The sequence below is a fragment of the Molothrus ater genome, chromosome 9 (genome assembly GCF_012460135.2).
Source record: "Molothrus ater isolate BHLD 08-10-18 breed brown headed cowbird chromosome 9, BPBGC_Mater_1.1, whole genome shotgun sequence".
NCBI lineage: Eukaryota > Metazoa > Chordata > Aves > Passeriformes > Icteridae > Molothrus > Molothrus ater.
In genome coordinates this window covers 20,976,365-21,003,803 of record NC_050486.2, presented here as the reverse complement: position 1 = coordinate 21,003,803, position 27,439 = coordinate 20,976,365, and the positions used below count along the sequence as shown (strand labels likewise).

The 27,439-nt window shown below is 49.8% G+C and overlaps 1 protein-coding gene across 3 annotated transcripts in view; it reads left to right on the top strand.

Moving 5' to 3' along the window:
- ERI3 (ERI1 exoribonuclease family member 3) overlaps positions 1-27,439 on the top strand; it is a 130,037-nt gene that overhangs the window by 67,193 nt on the left and 35,405 nt on the right. For all 3 annotated transcript variants that reach the window (XM_036387760.2, XM_036387759.2, XM_036387758.2), the window contains exon 7: positions 26,733-26,832. In XM_036387760.2, the coding sequence (XP_036243653.1) occupies positions 26,733-26,832 (100 nt within the window). The remainder of the gene's footprint in view (positions 1-26,732; positions 26,833-27,439) is intronic.

The window sequence follows — 27,439 nt, the reverse complement described above, 5'->3', positions numbered from 1 at the left end:
AGTACTGGCTATAGATAGCTCTTAAATATATGGTTTCATTGGATGTTAAATCTCTTGGGTTAGCTGCCTTATTTTTCAACACAATGTTATGTTCAGCAGGTCCCTGATCCCCCCAGCCCAGCTGTGCCACAGATACCTCGCACAATGTCCCTTTTCATTCCCTCCACTTATTTTTTACGTCAGGTGTTCCTTGAAGTGGCCTTCACAGTTCTCCACCCTTTCAGGCGATGACTACGTCAGGGGAAGATGGACTTGTGCCTCCCCCAGCTTCATTGCATATGCACACTCTGTCTGCCCCGGCGGCACGATTGCCTTGGTGAAGAATCCAAGGGGCTGCTGATAGCAATCCTTGATTAAGAGGGTAATTGTCCTGAAAATTCAGATTGATCAAAAGGCAGAAATGATAACTTGTGTAACTGTGTTTAAAACCACGTCCTGTCAATAGGGGAGACTGAGACGTGGCGAGCAGAAAGCAGGGAGAATTGGATGTGCAAGCAGGTGAGTGTGCCTGTGGTTCAGGGAGGAGGGGGAGCCATTCTTCCTTGGGGTCCATAGCAGGATGTTTCTTGTCACTGACGCTGGGCTATTGGAGATTCAATCACTTTTATCTTCCCCTCTCTCTCAATCCAAATGCCTTTTCATATTAGAAAATTAGAATCAGCTCTGCTCATGCAAGATTTATTAGCTCTGCTGAGCAATACCACAGAAGAGTAAATGATGTCGCATTTCAGGGGCTTTTTACACATTATGACCAAACTTGCAACTTCTTAAGTATTTTTCCACTGAGCCACTGCAGGATGTTAAAGGGATGGGGAGACAAACTTCTCTCTGGAAATAGTTCTGCACCAGTTCAGATGTCTTTTCTTTATTATCAGAATGATTGGATTTGGATTCTAATACAGATCTTTTCTTTGGGCTCAGTTTCTGTGCTTATTACTCTGGAAATCAAACTCTGAGAACTGAGCCTGTTTATCACATTTTTTTCCTTGGGTCCCTTTGTAGAAACTCTTTTTGGTGCTAAAATGGGTGTCTTTGGAGCTCTGCTGCTAGCTGCCACTCATTTACATCTGAAGAAGGCAAATCTTGTTTCCTGCTCACTTTTTTTCCATTGTGTTTTGCACTGGATGGCTTCTTTTTAAAATGCCTTCTGACCTTGTGCTTGTACACAGCTCATGTTTTGCGTCGTGATGGTCCTTTGGTCTTCAGGTAGTAGATGTTAAAGCTCTTTAAGGACATGAATGAATTCAGGCTCATACCACGCAACAGATGTTGTTGTGGGGATACTGAGGCATGGGGAATTGGATGATTTTCTTGTGAATCCATATCAGAGATTGAAACAGAAATTAGGTTTCATCTCTCCTGCCTCTGGACTTCAGCCACAGGGCTTGTTTGTGAGGCTTTTCAGTATCAAATTGCTTTGCAGGCATTAAATCCATGCAGCATCCTCCTGGGCTGGCTGCATAGGAGGGTCACTCAGCCACAAGCGTCAGTTGCTGGGAGCCTCTACCTGAGCTGCTGTTCAGGTTTTCTCCCCATCTCAAAAATTAAAACGCTTGAGATACACAGTATTTCCCTGACGCTACCTACACAAATCCCTGGTGCTCTGCAGTATTTCACCCCTCTCAGAATGGGCATTTTATATGTAGTCCCTACACAAAAATGGCTGTTGCCAAGGTAAACACCATTTTCCTGCTAGATCTGGTTTGGAATATTCTCAAAAAGGGAGCAAATTTTTCTCCAGCCATCATCATTTAGGAAAGTAGACAGCACCACACAGGGATACTGATGGCACTGCTCAAGTGGCTCACACCAAAACCAGCATTAAACACCAGAAGCTGGAATCAAGCCGTGGAAGGGAATAGTTCATTCATAGCTTCATCTGCTGTCATTGTGGTGTGGTGGAGCCCTGCACCTGCAACTGAGCTTCTGCCAGTCTTTTGCCTTTTTGGATCTGACTTTTTCTTGACATGGCAGAGCTGCTGGGAGGATTGCAGTGCAGACAGGGTGGAGGAAAGGTTTGGGCAGCCTCCTGGTTAAGGCTCCAAATGCTCAGCAGCATCCTCTGCTTGGCAGGTGTAAAGGGACTTCATTAACAGGCAGTACTAATTACATTTAAAATAACACCATATCTGGACCTGTCCAAATGCCAGCCTAACTTGGTGCAAAGTTTTGCCATTCGTCTTAACAAAAGCTATTTCTGAAGAGCTGCTTAGGACTGTGTGTGGCTGGCAGGGAGGTTTCTCATCAGGTGTCGGTGCTTGGGAGGCAGATACACTTGACAGGCAGAAGGACTCGACTTCTTCCCCTTCCATGTACAAGCACTATGTATTATTCAGGGTCTTCTTAAGTCAATGCTGGGTTTTTAATCGGTCGTTTCTCTGCATGTTAAATTTGCCTACTAATTTCAAGGCTCTGGAAGAGGACTGTGGGTATGAGCTTGCACAGTATTTTCTTTCCCTCTGTGAGTCTCTGAACACCTGTGTGTGCAATCTGTGGCTGCTGCACCCCCTTGCTTTGAGTTCAGATGACATAGTTCTGCCTGTGCAGCAGCTGCATGGGGAGGTGAGGTCCAGGTTATTGACGTAATGTTGCTCTTTCCAGATAGTCACGGATGATGGGGGGAGCAGGGGCAGGGCTGGAGCAATAAAAGCCTTGTTGAACCTTGAGGGACCAAGCAAGACCCCCACATACCACCTCCTAAGGACTAGGGGTGCTGCAGTCTCAGGTGTCAATCTGGTGTGGTGTCCACGTGTGGGGCAGGCATTGTACACAGGCCAGGAAGGGTTTGATCCATGACATAGATGCTGTCCACCTCCCCTTGGCTCCTGCTCTGTTTGCAGACTGATGTAATGAGTTATTTGCAGCTGGTTTGGAGACAGCCTCTTGTCTTGGGACTCTCTCTCCCCTGTACACCAGCCAGACTTTATGCTCTGGTCTCCTCTCCCTCCACAAGCTCTGTTGGTGCTGCCTGTGGTAGGCAAGGCACGTGGGCCAGTAGCGCCTGCACGTTCCAGGAATCACGTCAGCTGTCATTACTTACATTACCTTGATTGGGAACAGTCAGTTATGTCACCGTTCATCATCGCCTCGCTCCCAGGAGAGGCTGAGCAAGGAGGAGAGGAGCAGGAATTATAAAGCACTTCTGCAGTGCTCTGCCAATCCCACTGCTCTGTTGGCTGAACATCTGTCATCAGGCAGCTTGAAGAGAGGTGCTTTGTCTGATGGATCTTCCCATTGTAGCCCCACAGGGAGGAGCCTTCTGCAACACCAGGACTGCCCCATGGGAAGAGCACTGGGGACTCTTACAGAGTTTAACATGAAGGGAATAATGCTGCTGCCTGGGAAGCTCTGTGGTGTACCGCACTAGAGCGTGCTGGGCAGCTGGGGCCCCAGGATGGGATCTCCTGGCTGAGGGCTGCTTTGAGCCAGGTACTTACAAAACTGTCTCCAGTCCAAATGAGTTAGAGCTTGGACTTGGATGTTGTCTCCAAGTGTGACTGTGGAGGATTTCTGCCCCTGTCTCAGGTGAGATTTCATCCTCCCTTTGGCCAGGAGCTCCAAACTCCCCAAATGAGAATGAGATCTGGGTGTTGATGAAGGAAAGTTCTTCTTTCTCATGGAGAATTATCTGGAAAGTTTCCAGTCCTCTGCCCCAAATGATTTGGGAATTGGACTCCAGTTCCAGCAACGAGTCTCTTTGACCCTGGTCCCTCTGGCAGGCTGGGGGACAACATGTGGCAGTAGCTGTGTCCAGCAGTCTCCTGTGAATGAATTTGTGACTGAACTCAGGGAGGGTTTTAGAGGGCAAGAAGAAATAGGAGCTCGGTGGCTGTAGCCAGGAGCTGCTCCAGGGCTGTAAGGCCAAGTTCCCCAAGGCTCGTGTGACAAGGTTGTCAAGGCTGAAAGCAGGAAGTGTTCAAGAAGCACATGTAGCCCAGCAGGACACACTGGGAGGTGGGGAAGGCAGTAGTGCCTGCCTCCTTGTGTTTCATGCTATGTGTATTGGTCCTGGCACTGTGACATGGGAGAAACACTATCTGTCAAGCACAGTGCTCACATTTTAACTTCTGTTTACTGGGCAGAGAGCCCAGAGGGGTGGCTTGACAGCAGCTGGACCTCAGTGAGTCCCACTCTGTGGGTATTCAACCCAGTTTGGGACCTGGCAGCGCCTCTCCAGAGATGAAGCCAGTGAAGGGGAGGAAAGCCGGGACAGGAGAGGTCTGTACCCAGGGTCCAAAGTGGGGAAGGAAAAGAAGTTCTGTGGTTCTGTATGTTTCTCCTTGGAACAGCTTGGTCGCAGGCAAGAAGATTATTCAAAGGGGGGGTGTTAAAACACATGGAGGAACTGGCTGGCACCAGCAGTGGCACACGGGTGCTGCACATGGGGGGTGTGTAGGTAGGTCATGGGTAGCTGAAGCAGCCTGGTCTCAGCCTGTGCAAGGCACCTTGTGCAAGTACAGCCAGCAAGGTCTGACCCATGATCCATCCTGTCATTTAAAGAACTTGCACTATACAGAAGTGCTGCTTTCTGTGTGCCAGGGGCACCACTGCACTTTTTCTTAGCTGAGTTTGAAGAGCTCTTGCTGTCCCCAGCTTTAGGTGTAGGTGTTTTTGTGCTGGATGGCCCAGGTGCATGGAGTTTGCTAGGCAAGAAAGAGATTGAAAAGGGTACATGGAGCAGAGAATTGTTCTTGAGGAAAGGTGGGTTTCCATGGTGGGTGGATAGCTAGTGAAGTGAGTAAATACTTGCTATAAACATGTTCAGAGCATCTCTGTGTGAAGAACCCAGCACAGCTTTTCTGAGTGAATAGAAAGAGAGCCCAGGTTCAGTTCATATGTCTGTTTTCATTTCTTTTCTTCTTCTGGTCAACTGTGGCTGTAGATAAGAGTTTTCTATTTGAAGTTCAGAAGGGAAGGGAAACCCATTGTTAGAAGGGGAGACATTTTTTTTGCTTGATATCTATCTCCAGCGACACAGCGGAGAAGGAAAAGATTTGCTATGATAAAGGTAGGTTTAAGGAGAAAAAAAAAAAAAGGCACATTGAGTGTTGCTTTTCTCTGTACTTCAAAGCCTGGAGTAATATGGAACAGTATAAAAGAGGAGAGGGGAAAAAAAACAACCTAGCCCTGCCTCTGCATGGGGGCTGAGAGTGCCATAATAGAGCACCATCCTGGCCAGAAATCCAGAGCTGTGCCTGAGCTGTTCATCTGGGCTTGGCATGCTTTAGTTCAGCATGCACAGCACCTGCCAGGAGTCCACAGGGATGGGCTGCAAGGGGGATGGATGCTCCTTATGGGGAAAGCAGAGGAAATGTTTTGCAGGTGTGCTTCCTGTGGAAGGACTGAACCAAGGGAAGTCACTCACTGGAAAGCAAATCAGGCAAATGTGGAAGCAGTATGGGAAAAATGTGCCAATAAACATTTAATTATTAAAATAACTCGGAGAGTGTATGGAGTGTTCAATACAGCGTGGCAGAGTGAAAAAGCCGAACAGCACAGTTCTGGTGAAGGCTCTGGGTGGGAAATAGCTAAATGTCTGTCCATGTGCCTCAGGGCCAGTGGGGTTGGCTTTCTGGGGTCCCGGGCTGTAGGATCAGCATTTCCCAGGGCTCAGTTGATTCTGAACAAGTAAGAGTAGAGGAGTGCTGGGGATGGGGTACCTGTGAGTGCCATTCCCTTTCTTGGAGCAGGCATGAGCATACAGGGGGACTGCAGCTCCACAATCATCAGCGGGACTCCACTGGCCTAAATGTGGATTTGGGATGTGCAAGACGGGCAGGGTTAGGAGCTCCCTCCCAGGGAACAAGGCAGGGGACAGAGAAGTGTAGCCTGGGGAGCTGGGCTTGTGACACCCCCACTGCAGTTCTTCTCTGTTCATGCAGGCGTCTCCTCTCCTCTGGCCCTCCAGCCAGACTGATGGCATGATGCTCCATGTCATGGTTTTGGTCTTCATCCCCATCCCAAGCTCCATGCATGATCCTGGCTTCTGGAACAGTCCTTATTGTGTCAGCCCATTGCTGCTCTGCCAGCCTGTTTTGGGCTTGCTGAGCTGCTGGGACACCCCTGGAACAGACACCATCCAAGGCCTCCTGCTCCTCTCCAAGAAGCTGGTGTCTAAATAAAGGAGAGAGCAAGCCTGTGCTGGAGGCTTTGCCTCTGTGGGAGTCTGGGGAGGAGCAGAACAAGAAACCAACAAACTCATTTTCAGTGCTGACCTGAGCAGAGGTTGGAAGTAAAAAGATTTCCAGCAAACCTGGGCTGGCCAGGGTTGCTAACGAGCCTTTCCTTTGAGCAATGTTTTACATTCTTTAAGGATGGCAGGGTGCTCTTGGGGAGAATCTGCTAAAGTAAATGGCAGAGTCAAGTGTGCCGGCTCCTTTCTTTCCCTTTTCTTTTCCCTTTTTTTTCCTTTCCCCTTTCTTGGTTCTCTTTATTATGTGGAGTTGCTCTGGCTCTTTCTCTCACTTCTGTTTCTCCTTTTGTTCTCTCTTTGTCTATTTATCACACTGTGAAGGTTGAAAGAGATGTTATTAATCTGGGAGAATGAAGGCAGGATTAGTGGTATGAATCGGATTTTGAGAGCTGTAATGATGGAAAGACTCGCTCTGCTGGCGGGCTGCGTGAGTTTGATAAATGGGGAGCACTCCAAACTGACTCGCGCCTTCCTCCGCACTGCTCGCTTTGCCCGCTGGGGCGTGCCATGCTCTCAGATCTGCCAGCCATCCCACACCGCTCCTACCTGAACCAGAGCAAAAAGCCAAGGGTAAATCAGAGACAAATATCTCCCATTGCACTTAAAGAGATCATTTCTTTCAACATCTTTTTCAAACAGAGTCCTGTCAAGTTCCTGGACAGCCTTGTGTGGAAGTGGGATCCTCCCTTGGAGTGTGGCTCGGAGCCATGGCCGTGTGTTATTGTCTCCTGCCGTGGCTTTGCAGAGAACAGTGAGGAGTTAGTGTGGCTGCAGCAGAGCTCCCATCCTGCAAGGCACAAAGAAGCAGGATCATCTTCATAGGGCTGCACCCTGCTGTGTTTGCCTCCTGAGGACTGCACCAGGCTTCAAAGCCCTTGTGGAGCTGAAGAAATCAGGGGCTATTTCATCAAAAGTTGCTTTGGAGTCTTTGCCCTGAAATCTCCTGAGTGAGGGGTTCTTCTCCCCTTGCATAACATGAGCCAGGTTCCCTGTTATCAGCTATGGGACAAAACAGGACTCTCTGGAGAGCATCTTTAGTGAGTAGGGTTCTTTTCTGGGTTCACCCATCACTGCATACCTACTTGAACCCTTCCTCAACCCCACCTTTGGGTATCTGGTGGCCCACATTGCACCCTGCAGAGCCAGAAAAGCTAGGGACAAACTCATAGGTGTAGGTTATGTTGCACTTTGAAGCAAGGACAGAACTTGCTGAAGTTATGCCACCGGGCATTCGTATGTGGGGACTGTGTCCTTGTCCTAGGGTCCTTCATGGGAGTCCTTACTCCACCCTCTAGTATGGCCTCTGTGGACATTTTGGGCTCGCTGCTTGGTCATGGCTGGGCTTGGGTCTTGTGGTCCCACCCTAGAGCCTACATTTGCTGAAGTGAGATGTGGTTGTGTGAAGGCCATGTGCAGTATGTTGGGAAGGTTTGGGTTCTTCAGTGCCCCTTGCCCCAGAGGCTGTGGGCATAGACTTGGCCCTACAAGTCCCTGTCCAGGGGGATGTGCCTGGTGGTGGTTGCAGGACAACCCATCACTGCAAGGTTTGCATCTTGCCTGGGGGTTACTGCTCAGTAGGGGAGGGGGAACAGATGTGTGCAGGAGCAATCCTGCTTCCAAGGGGGAGTCAGACCACCAGGCAGCCCAGAGTTGTCAATGTCCCTTTAACTACAAGGTAATGGACTCCCCCACACTCAGGCTGAGCTCTGCTCCTGCCTTGGCAGGAACAGTAATGATTGTCAAGGTAGAGCTAATGAGACGTGCACATCTTTAAAGGATCATGGCTTCCAAGACAAAATTAAAGGGAAAAAAAAAGAAGAGAAATGAGAGAAGGAGAAAAAGTCCAACTGCACTGCCTTGGCCAGCAAGGTGTGCATCCATCTGTCTTGCCTGTCCTTGGCAGGATCACCCCTAAATGGCTAGCAGGGCCTCTTTGCTTGCTGCTGAAGCTCCTTTTGGCCCTGAGAGCCCCTTCACCTCCCTGTGACCTTCTCCCCAGCCTCTCTGCAGGCTCTGGGCCCAGTGGGGAGAGAGCTGGACATTGCTGGGTGTCACATACCTGCTGCTGTGTGGCACGGCTGTGGGCACAGTGCAGATGAAAAGTGAGATAGCAGGAGGATGTACAATGAGATTAAGAACACAGGACTATCCTGTCCTTAGTCAGTTGAAGATGTGGGGATGGTGGTGCTGTCAGTCCTGGCTCATCCATCTCTTCATCCTTTTCTCCCAGGTCTGGGATTGATGCAGTTTGCATTTCCAAGCATACATAAAGGTACAGTCTGGATACCAGGGTTTTAATGATCTCCCAAGTGCCTGTCCCATTGTAGGTGAGGAGGAAGAGATGTCTCCACTTTAGTGTTGGGAAATGCTCCTTGGCCACTCCTGGCACTGAAGAAGGCTGTGTCAATCAGGCTGAGCCAGGATGTGACCCTTTGGGAAGAGCTAGCAGGGGAGCTGGGATGCTGTGTGCAGTGTTTGGTGTGACTGCCTGCCCACACTTTTCCTCCTGTTCTCACTATTTCAACTTCACAGGTTGAATTGGTTCAGAGCAGCCAAACTAAATGAGGAGAGAAATGATCAGTCAAATTTTTCTTAAACCCTGTCTTTAAGAGATAAGTGCTTGGCTGGAACTTTAAGGCAGGTAATGAGGCTCTCTTCAGATCAGCTTGTGATGTGGAAAGTGCTAGATTGACCAGGCTGCAACTGGAAGAAAGCTCTGTCACAGCCGGGGACGGTGCGGCACGGAACTCCCCACACTCCGGCACTCTGTGCCAGCTGCTGCCTGCTGCTGCCTTTGCCCTCATCCTGCAAGGAGCAAAATACAACTAGGAGCTGTGGGGAGCAGCTTGCTCACACAAAACTGAGTGACTCCCTTCCACACAGGGAATGTCAGTCAGTGCTTTGGAGCCCAGCCCCAGTTTGCTCCAGCCATTCTGGCAAGAGCTTGAGTGGAGGTGGTGAGCCAGAAGACCACTGTCCCTACAAAGGGCTCTCACCAGTGTGCAGTTTTAAGCTGACAGATTTGTTTTGCTAAATAAATTAGAGTCACTTCAAGCCTTGCAAGGGGCTCTGTGAGGTGGGGTTCTCTCAATCACATCTCAAGCTGGTGCAAGGGGAGAAGGAACATGGTGTAATTCTTCCAGCAGCCTGGTAAGGATGTGTTGGTAGGATCATCCTTCCTTTTCAAGACACTGTCCTTCCCTCTGCAGTGGGGCACCAGCAGTGCTTGTCTGCCTCAGGATGAGGCTTGTCTGCACCTTCACAAGGCACTTACCAGAGAAGAGGCACTGGTTTGTTGGAGGAACAGTGGCAGTGCAGGAGCAGCAGAAGAGAAAGGAGCAATGCTGTGCAAGATGGGATGTACAAGTGTCTCTTCCTAGCTCCAAAGTACTTGATTCTCCTTTAGTCTGTGACTGGGAAAGAATCTGGCCTTACCTGCATGCTCTGCATGGCAATGCTGGTGCGATTCCTGTGCCCTTGCTCCCTCGTGCCATGCCCACCTGCAGCACTTTGCCATCCTGCTCTTCTCTAGGGCTCTCCCAGGCAGGAGCTGGGCACCCTCTGAGCTTTCTGGTTTGTATCCAGGATTTTTAGGCCTTCTGTTGTTAATTATTGAGATGTAATAATGTGATTAGTGCACTATTAAAAAAATCGCTGATATGATTACCATGGATTTAATATCACATGATATATCATTACATTGTTACATGGTGACAGATGTAATTGAAATACACTTATTGGAGCCTGGGGTTGTGTTTCATTCAATCACAGCAGCACCTCCGGGGGGCAGAGCAGAAATGGCTAAAAAAAATAAAAAGGCATCAGGATTGGAATTTGTAATGAAAACAAAGAAATTTTCAGCCTATTCAAGAGTGGGGGAATGGCTGCTTTGGCACTTTCTCCATAGGAATTTAGAAAGGTACAAGTTTGGAGGATCACCTGGAGATTGGTCAGTTGAGTTGAACCTGTTTGCTCAGGGGACCAGCAGGTGGACCTGTGCTATGGACCTGTACCCAGAAGGCTTCCAGCCATCTTGAAGCACGTGAGCCTGGCACTATGGGCACTGCACCTCTGACCTCTTGGTCCCTCTTGGCTCCTTTTTAAACGCCAAGTGGGCCCAAAGATGGTATTCACTGTGCTATGGGAAAGCCAGCCAGCCACTCCCCACCTTCTGCCTAAGGCATTTTTGGAGTCAGGGATAACTCAGTTGCCTCTTGTGTGGCTCAGGCTGTGCCACAGAGGAAGGGCAGGCAGGGGTGAGCTCACCTGCACAACTGTGACCTGGGTCATGTTTCCTTCCATGTCAGTGAGAAGAGGTGACATCTGTCTCTGCCACATTATCCTCGAGGGGATCTGCACGTGGGCTTTGGGCAGCTGGGGTGAGGAGAGGAGCAGCTCTCATGTACCCTGTGCAGGGGCAGCCAGCTACAACAGAGCCTGGCCAGGGAAGGGACTGGGCTTTCTCTGCCCGTGGGGCACGGCCTGAGCTGGAGAAATTTACATGCAAGAGAAACACAAAGGCCCTGCCTGCTGCTGGCTCAAACCTGCTACTTCTCAAGATAGTGGTCAATAGGAAGCTGGTAGTCAACACAGAGGTCTCCTTTTCCTTCATCTTCTCCCCTTCCCTGGGTCACCCACCCTCCCAGTCCCCCACAAAGCAAGTTTGGGGTGTTGCTTTGGACAGGATCGGAGCTGTGGCAAGACCTCAGAGACACAGCACAGCATACTTAATGCTCTTTAATTGCTCTTATCATCACCATGTACTGAATCTCATCCTGTAAAGGGGGCAGAGATGTGATTTTGCCTCAGGTACACCTGTTCCCATCTCTACTGCAGGTCCCAGGGCTATTTTATCCTTGCAACAGACAGTGTTAGGTGACTTTGAAACTGAAGTGAGTGTGTTTAATCTTGACCTCATCCAAAACAAAGGAAAGAAGAAGAATTTGTGGCTAGAGTGAAGGCGACTTTTCCACCAAGAGGGGAATGGCAGTGTGGTGAGCTTGAGACATCTGGATGTTTGCATAATGATGTAGCAGCATCTGGCCCTGGTCACTAGCTCAGCATTGACATGTTCAGCACAGCATCACCCCCTACTCCAATGTGTCTGTCCCCAAAAGCAAACCTTGCTGATGCTTGAGGGATCACTTCTATTTTGGGCTTTCAATTCTGTGTTCTCCCCCCAAAAAGTGCTCCCACCCCTCTTTTGTGGAGCCAGCATACCCATTCTAAGCCCTTTTTTTGCTGGGAGCTGTGGAAATTAATTTCCAGCTGGCATGGGAGCTGTCTGGCTGGGAAGACTCTGGCAAGCATCTTTCTTTTGAGGTTAAAAACATAATTTCAGTCTGACCTCTGCATTTCGGAGCTTTTGTTGGTTTTCTCCACCCCCAGATGGTTTTTGTGTGTGATTTTAAAATAGCCTTCTTCTCTTGGTTGAAGCTAGCTGATGCGTCCACTTCTCATTCGAGGATTGTTGTGTTTTATTAATGCTGTTATTATTCCATTACTGTCATTGGGCTCTTTTATAGCAAATAGCTTAATTTAGTTGAGATACACAGATGCTGAGAGTTTAAGTGAAATCTTCAGCACTTGGTATGCTGGGCACTGAGCAGATATTCCCTAAGCACTTTGGTATAAACCTTTCACTTAAAAACAAATAGGCTGCTGGGGCAGTGCTGGGTGGCAGCAGTCGGGAGAGGGGAGAAGGGGCAGGGCACTACCTGTTAAGCATTATACAGAGGACCTCATAGTTAAATGTGACTATAGGTGCTGAGGAATGAAGCCCCCACTCAGGATTTCACCCCCAAGATGGGCTGTGATGGGTCCCTCTTCCCTACCAGTGCTGCAGGACAGGGGGAGTTATACCACCAGCATTGCTGGGTGCTTTGGGTTGAGATTTTTAGGGGTGTGGGGGCAAAGTGTACTGTAATTTCTTCAATTGAAGCTGCCTGGCTGCTGGGAGAGGTGAGGACTGGACATGCTGCCACCCTGGGGTGGAAGGTACAGAGCCAGTGGAACCCAGTGAATGTCTGAAGAAAAACGTGGCTGCTGGAAGGCTGTACTGTGCTGCAAGTAGGTCTTGGAGTAGAGGAGTTGAGAAATAACATTGGTGCCCAGATGACTTAGGGGCCAGGGCCCTACTGTTAGAAATTACTTGGGTGCTTAAGCCTCCTGGGAAGCTGGTGCAATCAGGCTTTGAAGTACCTTAGCTACTTCGGAAATTTTACCACTTACTGTTGACAGATGTTCATCTGAAATGGATGCTTCTTGCTCGGTGCCTCTGGGCATTCATTAATACTAGCGATAACAATTTCAGATTGTCTCCTACACCTCTCTCCCTGCCTCCATCCCTTGAAAATTACAAAGGTAAAGCTTGTTAGTGTCATGTTATTTGTGTACTTAACTCTTACTGCCTTGGCAAAACCTGCTGATTTTGGTGCTGTCGGTGCCAAAATTTCTTTATGTGGGGCAGGGAAAGCCAAGAAGAGAGTAAAGTAAAATAGAGCAGGCATGTTGCCACACAGGTTGAGGTGGTGCTGATGGCAGTGTTGGCTCAAGTTGTCCTCTACACCTGGCCATGGCAGGGAGGGTGCCATGTCCCTGCCGGGTGGTCCTTTGGGGAGCAGCAACTTTGCATTCCCTCTCTACTACCCATAGCTCTAGGACACCCCAGTCTTCTTGGGGAGGGCTCCGTTCCTCTCTCGAGCCCTCCAGGGGCAGCTTCTTTGGGGGTGCAGCTAGGAAAGATTTGCTTCCCCCTTTTATTCTGTGGCCAAGCAAGGGGAGCATCTCCCTGTGGTGGGAGACAGTGTGGGGAGAAGAAGAGCTAACCCATGCTGTCTGTCCCCAATGTGCACTCATAATAGCTTGGGGGTCCATGGGGAGTTTCTGGGATCATTTTTATTCCCTTCTTTCCGGCAGCTTTGTGGCTTTATCTGGCTTTTGAGGCGACTGGGGTAGCTAACAACATGCATGGAGCATCCTCTGCGGAGGAGGCCTGGTGCCCGATTTGCTAGAGGTCTGCTTTACCACTTATGAGAAACAAGTTAACCTCCCTTTGATCTCAGTTCACAGCTAACCCTTTAACAAAGTCCGGGATGTGCAAGGAAATCAATACTCAAGGCATTGAATTTAACACCAGCCATCAACTGAAGCGTAACACACACACTGACTGACTCCGATTACAAGGAGCAGTCTGGTTTGAAGCTTGTTTGCCAGCTCTCTGGGGTGGTGCAGGGCAGCAGTGGGGAGGGCAGGCAGGCTTACATGGCTTGCTGTCATTCAGGGAGGGAGTTAGAGGGACCTGGTGTACTCTGCCATGTCCTCCTGATCAGCTCTGCCTTCTGGTGCCCCATGTCTCCTTATACCTCTGATTTGCAGCCCCAGCAGCTGTTCCCTGACACTGGAGCAGAGAGCTTGGATGCTGTGTGTGATCACTGAATGCCTGTTTGTGTACACATGTAATTGTGCTCTGCTGGTGAGAAGCAATAGGACCCAAGGCAGGGCAGGTTCTGCTGTGCCAGACAAAAATCAGTATTGCAGGTTAAAAATCTGAAAAATAAAATGCTGCAGGCAGGAGAGGTTGAGTGTCTGGTCAAGGAGGCAGCTGTGTCATTTTTCCAGCTCTAGTCCTCCCCATGGAGATCTAATTAGATTAGTGGTGAACTAATTGGGACACCTTGTTCCACACCACTTCTTACTCTTTGCTGGCACACTGGCAGTGGTCAGGCTGCCTGCCATGGCCATTTGCCTTCTGGACAGCCCATGGACCTACTCATCACATCTCAGCCCTGCAACCGCCAGCTGCAGACCAGCTCTTCTCTGGGGACATTTGGTCCTACTTGCTTTTCATCTTTCCACCAGCACAGCCAGAGCTGAGACAGCACGTGTAGCTTAGGGATGGGTTCAGAGGGCAGCTGGAGGATGCTGAGGGGGTGGGATGAGCATTCCGTGACCCCACAGCTCTGTTCTTGTGCCATGGCTGCATGGGGACCATCCCTCTGCTACACATGCCCAGTAATGTTGGGCAGAGATCCTGGGACGTGCTCCTTAGGTCTTGTATCACCACCAGGCAGCAAGGCAAATCCTACTAGCTCTTCCCAGGCTCACTGGCCACAAAGAGCCAGCCATGCTACAGAATCCGGGCCTCAGCAATGGCAAGCAGTGATGGTGCCTTCCACAGGGAGCAGGACCCAGGGGCATCCATGTGTCTGGCTGTCACAGCCCTTCCCAGCACCTTACAGGTGAATTGCAGACATGGTTAAAAGCCACAACCAGAGAGTGTTCCAGCTTGCCCAGTAAGGGGACCCTGCTTGGCTGGCTGCAGGTGGCTCCCTGTGTCCTCGCAGGGGCCCAGGCTGGCTGGAGGTCAGTGAAGCCTGGTGGCACCAAAGAGCTGTGGAGGTGCCTTAAGCTCTCTTGGAAGACATGAGCTGAGCTCTTGAGGACCCAAAGCCCTTCATTTCTGTCAACTATGACATGATCTTCTCTGTCACCTTCTCAGGACTATAACATGCTGCTGGTGCCCCTTTTCCAGTCCAGTTAGCCCGTCCTGCCCAGCTGTAGCTTCTGTGATTCATCCCCCCATGCCTCCTTTAATAACCTCTTCTCAGGACCTTGGCATGTTCTCCTTGCAAGTCCCTTTATTCTTTGCTTTCATAACCTCTCTCCAAATTGATTCTCTCATGATGTGTTGCCCAGCCCCTCAGACCATCTCCTTCTGTTTGTTCTTCCATTGAAATTGGGACACCTCAATTTTGCCATCGGTGCCCCAGCAGGCTCTGCTAGCTGGGCTGCTTGCCTGGTGTTTGCATCCATCACAGCTCTTAGAGGCACCTCTGCTTTAACCTCCTCAGTCTTAACCCTGACCTGAGTCAATAATCATGAGGAAGAGCTGATGCTTAGATGATCCAGTGTAAACTCTACCTTTGATTAGACAGGTATCATCCCTAGGCACTGGCACAGCAGCACCTTGTTAGCTTTCCTTGGTGTTCCTTTTCTGCAGCCATGAGAGCCTCCAACGTGGGCAGGGGATGGGCTGCTGCCCTAGTAATCTTTATTGATCTTTTCCCTGATGTCTCATGCATTGTATTTCTTGCTTTTCTCTCATTCTTCCAGCTGCCTCTCCTTTGAGCAGTTTGCATCTTGTGGGAGTGCAGAGAAACTGTTTTTTTCAATTCTTGCACAGCAGCAGCACTCAGAGACTCGAACAGCTGTTAGATTGTTTCTCTGCAATGAAAACTTGGGTTTTGCTCCTGCATGTTTGCTGTCTGGGAGGAGGAGGTAAGAAGGAGCAGGGCAGGTATCTCCATGCCCCTCTGGTTTGTTATGGACCAGTTTCTCTGCATTGTGCCAGAGGTGTTTTAGAGAAGGTCATGTATCTGTCCCAAGAAGACCTGACCTGGTGAATATAATGGAAGGGATTGAAGGATGTGAGCTGAGGGAGAGATGTGTGATAAGACATGCAGGATAGAAGTGGTGAGAAGGTCCTGAAGGATCACTCTGATTTCTTTCCCATCCTCCAGGGCCTGGAACTGAGATGGGAACATGCTGGTCACCCAGCATCCCTCGCTTGCTGCCCCCTTGCAAGCACCTAACCTTGGCAATGATAGTGGAAACCAGACAGTTGAACTGCCTTGTCTGGCACCTGCACTGTGAATGGATGTGCAGTTGTACATCATCTCCCCTGTGCTCTTCTCTTGGTTACCTGTCCGTGGGTCTCTGCCCTCTATGGTCCCATCATCCCCATCTGGCATGTTTGTGCACAGCAGCTGAACCATCACCAGAGGCATCCTTGCCAAAAATGTCCAGACCACCATATGCTGAAACATGCTGTGTGTGGTGCAAAGGAGCAGTGTGTCTGCTCTGGACAAATGGCTTTGTTTTGCACTGGGAAAACTGGAGTCAAAAAGTCAAAGCAGTGTTTTGCACAGGAATAGATTGTTCCTTTCCAAAGGGCAACAGTTCTGTCACTTGCTTTTACTTTGTGGTTCCCAAGCAGAACTGTTCCCACACAGTGAAACGAGCCAATATTTTGGCTTTTCCATCCTGGCTTAGGATCAAAGGTAATGTCTTTGGTCTTTCAGTGGGGTGGACGCAGTTTCCCAGCCCGTTACAGCGAGAGCACACTCCCTGCCAAGGATGTGTTGCTTCTGCTTTCAGCACCTTTGATCCAGCCCGTCTCTTTCAAGGTGTGTGGAAATGAGCTACAATCTCATCATTCCTGCGGAGGCTTCTCGGAGGAGATAGCAGAAGGGTCACAGCGCCTCTGGAAATCTCCCTTCAGGTGATGTGCCGTCGCATTTCACAGCAGACAGACAGAATAACCTTTAGGGCATGGTAAGAGGCAGCGTTTTGAACTCTGAGCTGGGGAGCTCAAGAGCTCATTTCTCTGACACATCATCTGTGTCCCTGCCGGTTCCTGCATCCCCCTGAAATACCTTTGTCCTAATCCATCACTTCCTAAGCTAGAATTAAAAAAAAAAAAAAAAAAAGCTGGGCAGTTGGTCCCTTGTGTGCTGGCCACACAAAAGCTAGTCTCTCCTGCAGAAATGCACCCAGACCCTCTCCTGTGGCCAATTTTGCCTTAATTTGAGCTGGTCCCAGTCTGTCTGGAAGTGGGGGGCTGCCCCACCAGGCCAGCTCCTGGCAGCAGAACAGCTCTCCTGCACTCTCTCACCTTTCCTGCATTCCACCCTCAGTATGTGGGTCCTGAGTTGGGTTTTTTCCCCACAGATTTATCTTTGCAGTAGTGGGGAGAGGAGCAGGCTGGTGCAAGGTGAGCTGGGGTACATGCAGGCTGGCACAGGCTGCCCCATGAACCAGAAGCTGGGAACACTGGGAGGAAATTGCTGGTTCTCCCTCCTCCCCGCTCTGGAGTAAATAATGGTAGTTTTTATTTAGCTATTATTTCCCAGTGGCAGATATCTCCTTGGCTGTCTGTTTAACTATCTTTATCTCACCCTCCTTCTCTGTTTGATATAGTTATAGATAAACAGATAGCTACCTTATTAAATAACATGTTTTAAGAGACCAGTGGTATGGTTAACATAATGCAGCAGCTGTTGATTTGTCTTTCACTGTTGGTTTGTTTTTTGGTTTTTTTTTCTTAAGGAAATGCTTTAAATAAGGGATACTTCATCTATTAAAAAAAATACACTTGTAGCAGCTGCTAAGCCCATCCATAAGCCTGCTTTACGTTGTATTTGTGATGGGACTGACAGTGCATGGAGGAGCCTGATTATACACAATTCCATTTTAGCAAGCCCTGCGATGTAATTTCACAGGGCGATCAGTGTTTGAATGTAATAGCAGCCTGTGCTAAGGTGTCAGAATATTAAAGGCGCTAATGGAAAAGCTCCCTGGTACACAAGGGGGACAGCATTACAGGAGACGTTGCAGATGGCTGGGCACTAAACTAATGGGGCAGGATCCAAAAAGGGAAAAAAAACCTAGAGAAGGGAGAGCTCACGGGAGCACGGGCACCTGCTTCCCTCTCACACGGAAATTAAACAGCGAGCGAGGGAGAGGCGAGCGTGTGTGTCTGTAAAGATAGAAATTGAGGGGGGAAAATACCCCCTCTTGGATGGCTTGAAGGTTTTCACAGCAAGCTCTGTGCCAGGTTTGCTTGGGAAAGGCTTGGGGTTAAAGGGGAGGTCTGAGCATCACAGCCACAGTCTGACCCTGGAAAGAGAAGAGTAATGCATGGATACTGCTACCCACCCTGTTGTAATATGGCAAAACTGCAGCTCTCTTTGGTGGTTGTTCATCTCCAGTTAATCCAAGGTGGGTGAGATGTATCCACCTTGCAGCTGCCGTGACGTCTCAGTTCTGCAGTGAGGTGCATCTGCTGGGGCCATCATGCTCATTTCTGTCTTCATGTATACAGGGGCTGATGCTGGGTCTGTGTTATGATTATGGGGCACTGTCAACATTTTCCTGTTTTCCAGCACAGTTAGAGGCATCTTCTCCCTCCCTGTGAACCCCCAGTTTCCCCAGGAGCAGGCAAAATTGGACCAATCCATTCCTATCTGTATGGAGAGGCTTCTGTGCCTGTGGTGAATCATCCATGAAGTGTGCTTGTGGGTTTTCCTTGGTATCATAGCCAGCTTCCCGCTCTGCTGGCCACAAAGCTGCGGTAGGGAAAGGCTTAGTGCTGCTTTCCTGCTTGAATTGGCCCCACAGGGGCTGGGGTGGTCAGGGGATAGCACTGCAGGACGTGAGCCTGTCCTTCCAGGGCTGGAAGGGTAAATCAGCCACGTGTAGGTACTCCCTGGAAGCTGTCTGCCATGTCATGTGTCTCTGCCTTTCAGGCACTAATCAGGAGCTGCTTGTGTATCTTAGTGCTGGGAGCCAATTGCACACATCAGAATAGCCCAGCTTGGGTCTGTCATCCTGCAGTGCCACCAGGAACACAGGGACACCATGAGAAGTCAGCCCTGCCACTTCAGTGCCTGGGAAAGGCACTGGGCGTGTGTCTCCCAGACCCTCTGGTCATGCTAGCAGTCCCCATCCTTGGGCTGCTTTCTTGGTGGTTTGTGGCTCTGCTTGTCCCCTCTCCTGGGCCAGCACTGGCTTGGGCATACCCCAGCTCTATTTCCCAGCCCTCCAGGAACCCAGACCTGTAGTTTTGTTTTGCTTGTGACCAAACCCAGGGCTCTGACCCAGATCTCCACGGCATTAACCCAGTGTGTCGCCAGCTGCAGAGCACACAGTGTTAGAGAACATTTTATCCAGGATAATCCGTAGCCTGGGAGCAAGGCAAAGACTGCTCTTGTTCAAACACAGGGAAATGTGAAGCCTAAACTGCTTGGCACTTTGACACCCTGGAGTCAGGCACACCAGCATGTTTCTATTGCAGCCTAAGCCAGGGCACAACAGCAGGGATACCTTCCTGCTGCCTGATGGGACCACAGCATCCAAACACACCCTGGAGAGGGGCTCTTGGTGGCTGCAGGGTCCCTTCTGCCCCTCCTGAAGTTCAGATGAGTTTTAGCAGTGAATTTGTACAGCTGTGGCTGAGTTGAGATATTGCCAGGACACAAGCAGGATGAGGCTGCTCAGATGTGTCTGAATGGGAATGGGCAAGGCAAGAGATCACAGCGTGCCTCAGTTTCCCTTTTGCAGAGCTCCTATGTACAGAGCTCTGATGGCATGGGCTGCTTATTTTAGTAAGGAGAAAGCACACACAATTATGCTGCATCCTCTGCATCTTCTCTGACGTCTTGGTGCCTTCCCTTAAAATGGACCTGTCCTCCTTCCACAGTCTGGGGGCACCTTACCCTCTGTAAAGCATTTCCCAAAGGTGGGCAGAGCCAGGGAGCTGCTGTGTGCCCAGCACCCACCTTTCAAAAAACAGACCATTCATGATTTTATTTGTTTAATTTACTCCTTGATGTGAGGCATAAAGTTGTTTCTGTTCTAACAAGCAGCTTTGTAAATGGACTGAAGTGGACACCAGCTGGGCTTGCCAAAGGCTCCCTGCATCCAGGACACAAGGGAAGCTGGCTGTGTGGCACTGATCTGTGGAAAGCCCTGGTGTGAAGAGGACAGAGTACCAAGCAAAGGCTCAACACCTTAGAGGGTTTTGTCCAGATCTCATTCTCTCACTGACAGGAATTTCCAATTTTCCCTGACTTTGACTCAAGTGGGGCCAGACCTCATGCATGGTGTCCTTCTTTTTCAGTGTGTCAGCTGCTCTCCTTCCCCCCACACCTCTCGGAGGGTTTGTGCTCTGGAGAGTGATGTTCCCTGGGAAAGGGCACTGCTCACTTCTTCCCCAGCATCCTCCCATGTTCAAACCCCAGCCAAACCATGTCCTGCAGAGGCACTGCAGATATGTTTGGCGAAGGACAAAATGCTTTTGTCACCCCCGCCCAGTAATGATTGGCACAGATGTTTAATTCAAGGCTTAGGTTCACAGGTCCTACATTTGGCAAAAGTTGTTTTTGTGCACCCTGTACCACTCATGAGTGTTCTCAGTGCACTGAGAGGAACTAATTAAACATGAGTGGTGTTGATGCTGTACCTGGTCAGTCTGGAGGCCCCTCTCACCACTGTGTTTGTAAAAATTAAATGCCTCTTGTTAGTGGTGCAGCAGGGATCTCTAATATGCGTGGACAGAAAGGCAGGGATGGATGGAGTTGGTGTCAGGGCAGCAATTGCTTATCGTGCCTTATCTGGGAATATGAAACTGTATTGCATGACATCCAGAGGCAGGCTGAATAGATATGCCAATTCATCTCGAGCCTGGGCTTTGACAAGCTAGACTGCCCTTGTTGAAAGGCATCAGTCAAACAAGAGCTGCTGGCTGCTTTTCCCTTTTTTATACTTTCTCTCGCTCCCGCGCTCCCTCTCCGTCTCTCGTCGCCTCCCCTCCCTCCACCTCTTTTTTCTAAGCTTTTTCCACACAAAATTGAAAAGCTTTGGAAATAATAATAATAAAAGCCCCCCAAACTAATACCATTTTAAGTACACCCCCCTCCCTCCCCAAATGGGATTGATAAGGAACCCCAGTGTATGAAGGCATGTTTAGATAACATTGAGAATATTATAGCGAGTGAGAGAAAGTAGGGGGAAAAGCTTCCTGCCGCGTCTAAGCCGGGAAAGGCGACGGCACCCTGGCTAATACGAGTGTTTAATATTTGATGTGTTGGGATAAAGCAGGATCACCTTCGAATTGAATTGAGTGTCAGAATGAGAATCTATTACTGAAATTCTTGTGTGATTTGACAGCAAAGCAGACGATGTTATTCTTCACTAGTTACCGCAATCTTCTCCCCTACATCACTTAAATATTTTTTTCTTTGCTTGAGTAAACACACATTATCCTTTTTTTCCACCTCCCTTTCCTTTTTTGTCTCCCTCTTTTATACTTATTTTTTTATTTATTTTCTTCTTAAATCAAACCTGCCTTTCACAGGGCTGATGGAGTAGATTGTTATTTCTTTATTTGTCCTATTAAATGGAATTCTTGATCATTTAATCCTGCTTTTGTAAGTGATTTAAAAATACTTGAAAAGCTGTGAATGTGGCAACACTTCTGACTAAACTGCTTAAAAGGAACACCTTACACCTGGGCTTAGCTCCTGCCTGCTGACAGCCAGCGAGGGTAGCGGGCTCCGGCGCTGCCAGAGCCATCCCAGGCTCCGTGCCTCCATCCTGCCAGGCAAGCTTTCCTCTGTGCCTTCCCTGCGACAGAGGAGTTCTGCTGTTGTCAGCTTGGCTTGGCAAGCTGCTCATTCATTACCTGACTCTTCTTTAATTGCATTCAGCCCTGTTCAGGAACCTCCAACTAAATGATTTGGTGGTGGGGTCAGCTCCTCAGTGGTGTTCCATTTGCCTCATATCATGCTGGTAAATTTGCATGGCGAGAAACCCCAGTAAGAAATGTCCACCTCCCATTCCTGGACTGGCATGCAATTAAAATGGGAACACTCTGGAACCTCCAGTGTCCTGGGTGCTGTTCAGGGATGTCCTGCAAGACAGTCCCAGCCCCAAAACCTTACAGTCACTAAAAACATTTTAAACCATGTTTAAAAGCCCATTTAGTCATAGACATGACCTCTTTTTTCTTCCCACCATACACGGTAATATAAAATCTTGACACCTCATTGTGGCAGCAGTAGAATAAGGGCAGTTAGATGGGAAATGCTTATTTTGGGCAGATGCAGTGCACAGTTGACATGACAGGAGGAGGAAGATGATTTTGCTGTTCCAAAGACATTTTCTCCATTGCAGAAATGTCAGGGGGTTCACCTTCGATCAGTAGGCAGCTGTGCCCAGACTGATCCTGGGGGAGCACAGCTGGTACCTGCTGCTTGCCAAAGCTAAGGGCAGCTGGGAGATCTCACACCTTCTTTCTGTGTATTTAAAACCATGTCTATTTCATGTGTCTTTTTGAAATTCTTAATGGAGATTTTCAGCAAAACCCACCACTTTTTTTATTCCTTAGTACCCACCCTTCAGCTTCTTCTCATACTGCTTAAGCCCCTTTGCTTCTGGGAGGATTTTTTCCGAAAGGAGATATTTTCTCCCTGCCTGAAAGTGTCTGTATTAATATTAAAATTACAATTAGCAGATGAAACATAGCATTTAAAACCTCTCGGTAGGACACGTAACATAAAATGACAGAGTTTTCCAGCTGGTCAGGGCAGGACACTGTGCCAGTCCTGGCAGTTCTTGCAGCCATGGTTTGTGAACATGCTCATGTCATTGCAAAGCACAAAGGTCCTCTTCCCTCCTGCTCTTCAGCTAAAGCATTCAGGGTGATGCAATGCCAGCAGCTGTAGGGGAGGGCAGAGGGGCCAGGAGCTGGCCAGCAGGTCACAGCCTGGACACATGTGGAAAGAACAAGGCTGGCTCTGCAGACATCAGCGCTTTGCCCTAGCAGAGCTCCAGCAGCTCTGTGAGGATGAGCTCTGTTCCTCCCTCTGCATGTGGGGAAGATTTGTGGGGCTCCCTTATTCTGACTTTGGAACAGGTGCCTGTTTATATGCTGTGGGGTGTTTAATTTTGCCTTAATTTGACTGCCGAACACCAGTTTTTGTGAAGTGTGCTGGGCACTTCCCATAAATAAATGATGGAGCATTATTCAGTCCACTTAGATCAATACATCAGCTTGACAGGTTCCAGTTCTGGGAATTTTCTGACCCCCTGGAACATCTTCTCTGCAGCTGTGCTGCTTACAATCCATGGTGTGCAGCCTAAACAAACTCCAGAGAGCAGCACATCAGGAGCCACCTGTGCTGGTGCTGTCGCCTTGCTGGCCCCTGCATTGCTGGGGATGGGTGCTGATGTGCACTGGGATTGCAGCAAGGGCAGGTGAGCCAAACTCAGTGCTAAACTGCACAAGCAGCCACCACCATGGGGTTGCCCAGCCTCACTGGCATGCCCTCTGTCCCAGCGCAGGGGACCATCTTTGTACCCCAGTGCTGTCAGAAATAGGAGACAGAGCTCTTGTTTCAGCCTCTTTGCCATCTGAGGCAGATGTGTCATAGCTACTGGGAAGGTTTGTGACCTGGTACAACTGGAGGTTGGTTTCAGACCTTTTTTTTGCTCTGTTATAAAGCCAGCCTCAGATGCTGTGATTCTGTGTGTGCCTCATTTCCATGCCCCATGTTGTATCCCCACTTCTGGATTTTGGATTTTGTGCAGGATTTGTGGGCTGCAGGTTACCTAATGACCTACCTCCCCACACCAGCACTTGTTTAACAAGGTGTGGATTATCCGTGGTGCTTGCTCTATGCATGGAAACACAGTATGTTCCTAATCTCCTGCTGCTATTAGCTCACATTTATCACAGGAATATCTGCTTACCTTTGATTCGAGATCCCTCCATCAGGGACCCAGGGTGGTATTTTTCTGTGAACTGCTGTGTATGCCTATGGGATTGCATAAGTAAATAAATATAATTAATAATCATCTGACTTCAGAGCAGCACTGGCAGGGAGGTAAATGTAGCCTTCATAGGATTACAAACAAAATCAGGAAAAAAGGAAAACCTTTCTAGGAGACAGTATGAATGAAAATAATTGTACTCAGGCTGCTTGAAAATTATTCTGTAAACATTGTTCAAGTGTTTTTAAGCAGATCAGAAACACTGTGTTTCTCTCTAAATTGGGATTTTGGTCAGAACCGTTTAAAAATAGCTTTTTCAAAAGATGCCTGCATTTTTATCAATTAAAATGCAGATAAAAATAAAAAAACACAGGGTCTTGGCCCTGCTTCAGTGTCTGACCTAAAAGGGAGCAACCCAGTCTCTGCAACACTAAGACTGAACCAGAGGGAGGTACAAAGTAGTGCAATTTCCTCACAGAAAGGGTTTCATGGCTTTTTAAAAAATCCTTTGGCTTGCAAGCGAACCAGGGGCATCTCAAACTTTCTCACAATTCGCCACAGGAATAGCACTGAAGGGACGGGGATCTTTGCCATTGCTGGTGGCTGTGTGGTCACAGAGCTGGCAGGAAAGTGGGTGACACCAGCGTCCCAGCAGCTCCAGTGAGCCCGTGGCCACAGCCACCCCTGCAGACTGGGTACCCTGGTGTTGGGGAGCCACCAACACTTTCTGCCTCGCTTTAACAGTCAGAAGAAGAACTTTCCTGTTTAAAGATTAAACGTTGTCTTTAAATATTAAACAGCAAAGCTCCTTGCTCTTGATTGTGTGGCTGCTGCCAGCAGGCGGCTCAGAATTGCCACTTTTAATTAAAAAACTTTATTTTCCAGCACAGCCCAGCAGTGGCTCCTCCTCTCGGCCAGCGGTGGCTGACCTCTCCCCTGCCTTCATCCCTTCATCATTGCTGCTTGCACTTCCCTGTGCCTGCAGCAGTGATGGTCCCTGCCAGCCCCAGAGTGTGAGCAGCCTTGTCTGGGACTGATCAATGCCCCTGGCACTTCCTTCCAAAACCCCAGGAAAAACAATTAAAACCCGATCGATCCTGCAGGCAGCTTTGAATATGCATAAGTGCACACTTGACCTTCAGTGGTCAGGCCAACTTCCACCCCAGCTGCTTAGGTAGTTTGCTCAGGTATTGCGGCTGTACCGAATGACCTTGATCAGGAAAAGCAGAAGGCGATGCAGAGATGGGCCCGGTGCTGATCCGGGGGCTGGGGCACGTGATGCCAGCTCCCTGCTGCTGCTGCTGCTGCTGTGCTGCAGAGCCAGGGGAGGCAGGCTGAGCCTGCCAGTACCACCCAGCTGCCAGGAGCTTTCCAAAGCTGTCCCCAAGGCTTTCCCGGGATCCTGCCACCATCCCTCTGTGCTACCTCAGTTGCTTCTGGCCAGAGTCCAAGGGATGTCTGGGCTGGGAAGGCAGCCTGATATGTGGTAGTTCCCTGCACAGGGACACCCCTGGTCCTTCCCTGTCCTGGGATACCACTTCCCCAGAGATGGCCCCCACTGCTGTCAATCCTCTGGAGCTGAGCATGGGAGCCTTCCTATGCTCTGCCTGGGTTTGCTTTGTTGGATGGTGCCCAGGAGAGGGAACAGCAGTGGAACCACTTCTGCCACCCGGAAGCTGGGTGGCAGGGTCCCATCCTGCACCCCAACCTCTGGCTCCCCCCACTCCGTGGCTGGCTGGCCTGCATCCTGATCGTAGCAGGGAACATACCACAGCGTGTTTGTCAAAGGCGAGGAAATCTCCCCGTTGTGTACACAAAGTGTAATTTCAGTGAATTATGCATAGACTTAATTAGGAGTTTTAATTGCTAATCATCTCCCAACAGGATTAGCAATGCTGTCTATTAATTATCTGTGGAGCCCTCTGTTTTGCTAAGGCAGGAGTAACAAAGCAGCATGAATGGCTACATGGGCCACTAATAAATTAACTCCCCCAAGCCCTGTGGCTCCCGGGGGGCTGCCAGCAGAAGGGGCTGCTCAGGGGCCAGACCTGCCTGCTATAGACAGAGCAGCAGGTAGCAGGGAAGAGGGGCTGGCAGGAGGTCCCAGCAGCAGGCAGGTGGCTGGTGGGAGACACCTCTCTCAGCTCTGGTCACCCAGTTCATCCCCATTCCTGCTGCAGAGAGCATCTCCCTGGCATTTGCAGCCTGCGGAGGGTGTCGGCAATGCCTGCCACACTGTGGCTGCGGTTAGCGATGATCCCCCGCTGCAGGAGGGAGATAGGGGCTGCTGGATTGACCTGATCTCATCTGGGGACAATGGCCCTCACGGCAGCAAAGATAGCACCAGCATGAGCGACGCTAAGCCCACGCACCCTTCTTACTGCTCACAATGCGTTCCAAGCTTAATTCCTCGAGATGAAGAAGATACGTGGCTGTCAGCCTGTAATTACAGCCGTGCGTGTGACATGGAGGCCTGGCTGCTTTTATGTTTGCCTTGTCCAGTGGGTTTTTGTGCTGCTTGGGCTCTCAGCTGCTTGGCTCCTCCTGGAAGCCCTGCCAGGGGATGCCGTGGGTATGAAGCAGGCTCTCTCTGGCCAGGCTGCAGGCTCTGTGCAGTGGGGTGAGCAGTGCTGGCTCCCAGTAGGATTTGTCCCAGTGATGGAGGGAACGGAGGCAACTGGGGCTTGGGGGTGGAAAGGAGAGGGAGCTGGGATGGCTGTTCTTGCCAGAAGAGAAGGGGCCTGCTGGCCAGGCCAGCCCAGGAATAAACACCCCTTTCCAAACCCCCTGACCCCTGTTGGCGACCCTGTTAAGGCAGGAGTGGGTGGATGTTTTTGGTGCAACTAAGGGACATAAGGGACAAGCTTATAGCCCTTGGCTTGCCCGCCAAAACATGGCAAAGGTGCTTGAGTGATGCAACTCCCTCCATCACAAGGGTTTTCAGGTGTACAGGACACCACCAGAGGCTCTGAACACCTCTAAAGAGAATCAGGTGGGACAGGACAGGGTGAGAGCACTTTCTGTGGGCAATTCCTGAAGAGCAGCTGCGAGGGTGATGTGTGGGTCCACACTGAACACGGTGAGCACAGACACACACCAGCCCCTGAACACAGACCCACTCCAGCCCCAGGAGCAGTCAGACCTGGGCAAGTACAGATCATGCCTGCACATGGGCTATGTCTGACCCTCTGCTTCTCTCTTCCAGGCGTACAGCTTTGCCATGGGGAGTTGGCCAAAGAACGGGCTCTTAGACATGAACAAAGGACTGAACCTACAGCACATAGGGAGGCCTCACAGCGGGATAGGTGAGTGATGCTGCCCCATGCCATTTCCATCTCCACAGCTGCTGCTCCGAGTATGTGGGATGTGCCTCAGCTCTAAGACATTGTCTAGTCTGGGGTGCTGAGAACAAGCCAAAGGGCTGAAGAGTCCCCAGCTGGTGGAAGGGACGAAGATGTGTCAGGGCAGAAAGGGCACATGGATGACTTCTCTGTCCCTTGCACATGCTGGTGTGCCAGACATACCTGCCTGTCCCTCTGGCTGGGGAGCTGCTTCTCTCCTAGACTGCTCTAGCAGTGCTTGGGTTAGGGTTGGATGTGGTCAGCACTAGGTGCCTGGAGCACAGCACAAGAGTCCCCAGGCTGGGTGGGATGCTCTCCCTGTTGGACCAGTCCTCCAGTTGCTCTGGATGCTGCAGTCCTTGGAAAGGAGGCTGTGCTGCCTGGCTTGGGAAGTGGCTGGAAACACACTGCAGAGTTAAGATGCATGATCCCAGCTGAAGAACTGAATCATCATCCTGTTTGTTAACACATCTGATGAGCTTTGTGGTCCTGCAGTGTGCTCCAAGATAAAGTGATCAACTGTGCTCTAAGATAAACAGTGGCAGAGTTCCATGTATCCCCCAACTCCTCT